This window comes from Cupressus sempervirens, chromosome 8 (genome assembly GCF_028749045.1).
Source record: "Cupressus sempervirens isolate cs-2001-9-10 chromosome 8, ASM2874904v1, whole genome shotgun sequence".
In the NCBI taxonomy this organism is placed as follows: domain Eukaryota; kingdom Viridiplantae; phylum Streptophyta; class Pinopsida; order Cupressales; family Cupressaceae; genus Cupressus; species Cupressus sempervirens.
The window spans coordinates 590,512,844-590,517,501 of NC_143125.1; the positions used below are offsets into that span (position 1 = coordinate 590,512,844).

Below are 4,658 nucleotides of genomic sequence, written 5' to 3' on the forward strand. Positions count from 1 at the left end.
ACAAGATTTCAATAAGGAGCACTCCATAAAAAGATCTACTAGAGTCAAGTTTTATCGAGTACAAGATTTAGAATAAGGGATACTCCACGATTATGATCCATACAATTTGACAAGATACATGTACCCTCAAGTCCTTCCCTCCTAACTAAAGAAGTACCCATAGATTGAATAGATAAAATGACTTTATAAGTGAAGTATAACCAACACATTATTATACTTGTCTTTGCCAGATAATCTGAGTATTTACAAAAACTTACAATAGGTCCTTGGTATATTGATAAAAGTTGAAAGGTGATTAAAAGATCTACTATGGTCAAGTCTCGTTGAGCACAAGATTTCAATAGCATAAGGAACACCCCAAAAAAAGGTCTACTAGGGTCTAGCCTCACCAAGCACGAGATTTCAATAGCATAAGGAGCACTCCAAAAAAAGGTTTGCTAGGGTCAAGTCTTGTTGAGTACAAGATTTCAATAGCATAAGAAACACTCTAGAAAATGGCCTGCTAGGGTCAAGTCTCGTCAAGTACAAGATTTCAATAGCATAAGGAACACTCCAGAAAAAGGTCTGCAAGGGTCAAGTCTTGCCGAGTACAAGATTTCAATAGCACAAGAAACACTCATGAAATGGATGCTCAGAAGCTCTTCCCTCCTAACTAAAGAGATAACCTAAGATTTGAATAGCGAAAACAACTTTGTGAATCAAAGCTATCATATTTCCACAATCCACGTAAAATGTTCTATCTGTTTTCTAGGAATGATTGCGTAAGTTTTCTTTGTCATCAACATTCTAGATCACACTACATGATCCATCATGAGGATGCAAGAGAGTCAAAGAACCCTTCTTGCATCCTAATGATGGATCATGTAGTGTGATCCGAAACGTTGATGACAAAAAAAACTTACACGGTCATTCCTAGAAAACTAAACCAATAGAACTCTGTAAATGAAAAATGCGACCAGATATCGATAAACTGTGTTTGAGAGTGAGTATACAAGAGACACTAGGAGGGAAAGTGCATTGGGCCACCCAGACTCCTAGACATAGCCAAGTCGACACCAAAGACCCTCACTTCCTTCCTCTTTGCCCGGGGCTCCTCCACATCTCCATTCATCTCAGCCCGAGAGACCGCCACAGGATCAGCGGCTGGGCACACGAGGCCCTCCATGTGACCGAGGGGCGGCCAAAACACGTGCATCCAGTGGGGGTTATAACAAGCAGTCGCTGAAGGGAAACCAAAACCTTTGACGACCCGCGGCGCAGGTTGCTTAAGCGACAACGGCCGGGAGCGGCAGGCGATGTAAAGCTGGCGGGCCTCGGACGTCCCTCTGTGAAAGGAAACAATGTCACCGGCTACAAGTCTCTTGTCCTTAACAAACCGGCTCCAGCCCTTGGTCAAGACGTAGCTCTGGCTGCTGTTCCAGTAAGAGTAACGGAACCGCCACGGTTTGCCGGCGGTGTCATGGAAGGTCAGGAGGAGTCCCTTGTCGTTTGAATGCACCTCCATTGGGAAGTACTTCTCCGCCTGCTGCTTCGGTATCACCAGCCGGTTTAGCTTCCCCACGTCGGACGGTGTCACCGCCTTGTCGAACAGGAGAGTCCATTTGAGAACCCCGTTCTCTTCGCCCGTTCCGTTTTCTTCCTCATGGCTCATTCTCCTTTCCCATTCCATGCCTGGTTTTGGGTTTGGCTTAGGATTGAGAGGATAGTGTTGGCTTATGAAGTAAAAAGAGCTTGGGAGAATTGAATTGCACTTCCTCAGATGTTATCTAGTGAAGTAGAAGGTGATTGATTGGGTGGTGAGGCGCACTAGTGCGGGAAACAATTATGGGCCTTGGACACCCACGTTTGTGCCCTAGTCTTCATCCCAAAGGTCGCTTGTGCAAGGCAATTATTGGGATGGAGTTTTATCGTATGCAACAAAGGGAAGAAGAACGAAAGCGTGGGGAAATTGAGAAAAGATTTTTCTTGTTTATTTTTGGCCTTCATGATGTGCCACACACTTGTCTTTTTAAGATGGTGGCTTCTATGATGTAATGGCAAGTGCCAATTTGGTCTTTAGGATGTACTTGGGGAAGGTATCTCTATCTATTTATGTATCTTAGTTTCATGTGATTTACAAACCAAATTATAGGTTTGATCTTGATGTTTTTTCAGGTTGTCATAGAGCTATCAGGATTTAACACTTGTAGCTCTACTTTGGTTGTCTTAGTATGTGACCTTGACTGCTTAAAGCTAAGGTTTCAATGTCTAAATATTAACAAAACCCCCTACAGAGATCATCAAGTGTTAAAAGGTCAAAAAAGTGGTCATCTCAAAATGTAATGGGAAGTGTCAATTTGGTCTTTAGGATGTACTTGGGGAAGGGTATCTCTTTCTATCTATCTATCTTAAATTTGTGCAATTGTACATATTGAATAATAGGTTTGATTTTGATGTTTTTTCGAGTTGCCATATAGCTATCACGACTTAACTATGTAGACTAGTTTTGGTTGTCTTAGAATGTCATGACCTTGACTGCCTAAAGCTAAGGTTTTAGCTTATGGGCATTAATGAAACTGCCTCTAGAGATCGTCAAGTGTAGAAGGGTGAAAAAACCATTGTCATTTCTAATGTCACCCAATACCCACTCAAATATGTAGGAATAGTTGTCCACTCAAAGAAAATCACTTGTGCACTAAAAAAATGTTAGTACTTGTGAACAAATGTTCAATTAGTCATACATAAATGTCTCATTAGTGGTGCACAAATGGGCCTATTGTCGACCAAAAAAGCTAAGAAGTGATCAAGTTTAGGTACATGTTTGATACTTTTTGGGGCTCCTTTAAGATTAGCTATTGGGGGGTCATGTGCACAAACACATAATAGTTACTGGACCCCTTGTTAGTTATCTATGCTCTTCCCCTAATGCATAAGTTATGATTTATGAGGATAACTTATGCATTATTGTATTCTAGAGGTTGGATATCCATTTTCTATTAAGGTAGATGCCTAGTGAGATTGAATATTTACTTGCTAGTTTAAGATTGATGGTTTGAGTCATCTACTTAGGGGTTCTTACATTCTAATTCAATTTTACTAATAAGAGATAAATTTATAGAATCAAAATAAATAAGTTAATAGAATCAAAATAAATAAGTTAATAGTGTATGAGGATACCTTATGCATTGTTGTGTTCTAGATATTGGATGTCCATTTTTTCATCTAAGTAGGTAGTGGGATTGAATATTTACTTGCTAGTTGAAAATTAATGGTTTAAAACTTCCACTTAGGGTTCTAACATTCTAATTCAATTTTACTAATAAGAAATGAATTTATAAAATTGAAATAATAAGTTAATGGTTTATGAGGATAACTTATGCATTGATCCATCCTAAGGGTTGGATATCCATTTCCTATGCAAGGTACAACTAGTGGGATTGAATAATTACTTGACGGTTATAAATTGATTGTTTAATCTTTCACTTGGGGGCTCTTATATTCTAATTTGATTTTACTAATTTAAGATATAAATTTATAGAAGTGAAATTGATATATATATATATATATATATATATATATATATATATATATATATATAAGTTAATGGTGTATGAGGATAATTTATGCATTGGTTCATCAGGTAGAGGTTGGATATCCATTTCCTATCTAAGGTGGGTAGTGGGATTGAATATTTACTTTCTAGTTAAAGATGTATGGTTAAAATCTTACACTTAGGAGTTATTACATTCTAGATGGATTTTACTAATAAGAGAAGTATTTATATTAGTTGCTTGTTATAATCATAAGTCTAGTAAGTGTCAATGTTGTTGGATGAAGTAATAATGATGCAAGGTGTGTGGTTTGGTTGACGATGGAGTTTCTAGTTAAAGACTAATAGTTTGAAACTCTATAAAGGACAAATTTGTAGTAGTTGCTAATAAAAAATAGAAATCTAGTAAGTTGTGATGTTGTTGGATGAAGCAATGAGAATGTGGGACGAGTAGTAAGATTGATAAAGTGTTTCTACTTGAAGGTTGACGATTTGAATCTTATTTTTAGGGATTTCTTACATTATAGCTTTCTTCTCTTTATAAGATACACATTCATAGTAATTTCTAATGAAAATTAGAAATTTAGTAAGTTGTCACATTGTTCAAGGAAATAACAATATTGTGGGTTGCATGGTGGGATTGATGATTTAGTTGCTAGTCATAAAGGTTTCTAGTTTGGATTTAATATTCTAGGGATTTCTCATTGTTTTAACTTTTGATTTTACTTATAAGAGACAAATCTATGGTAGTTTCGAATCAAAATTAAAAAATCTAGTAAATTGTGATGTTATAGATAAGCTAATGATAATGTAAGGTGGGCGATAGGATTAATGATGTAGATGCTAGTTAAATTTTGATGCTTTGAATCTTATATAATATGGGTTTCTTACATTCTAGTTTGATTTTTCTAACAAGAGACAATTTTATAGTGCTTTCTAAATAAAATATTAAAAATCTAGTACATTATTGAATAAAGCAATCATAATGCTATTTGTGAGGGTCAAACTCATGATCTAAGTGGGTATAATAAGTGAGTATAACTGATTTCCATGTGTAACTTAAAAATAAAGATTAGACAATTTTAATATATATTTATATTTGTATTTGGAAAAAAAATTATATTTTTCT

At 36.3% G+C, this 4,658-nt stretch overlaps 1 protein-coding gene across 1 annotated transcript; it reads right to left on the reverse strand.

Moving 5' to 3' along the window:
- Positions 1 to 1,000: 1,000 nt before the first annotated feature.
- Positions 1,001 to 1,669, reverse strand: LOC149543814 (B3 domain-containing protein Os03g0120900-like). Its single transcript, XM_089795845.1, has one exon. It carries the CDS (start codon positions 1,667 to 1,669, stop codon positions 1,001 to 1,003), a length of 669 nt encoding a protein of 222 aa, XP_089651971.1.
- Positions 1,670 to 4,658: the final 2,989 nt, after the last annotated feature.

Bases quoted from the DNA above. Each gene is read 5' to 3' on its own strand.
- LOC149543814 (XM_089795845.1), bottom strand. From the start codon at position 1,669: ATGGAATGGGAAAGGAGAATGAGCCATGAGGAAGAAAACGGAACGGGC.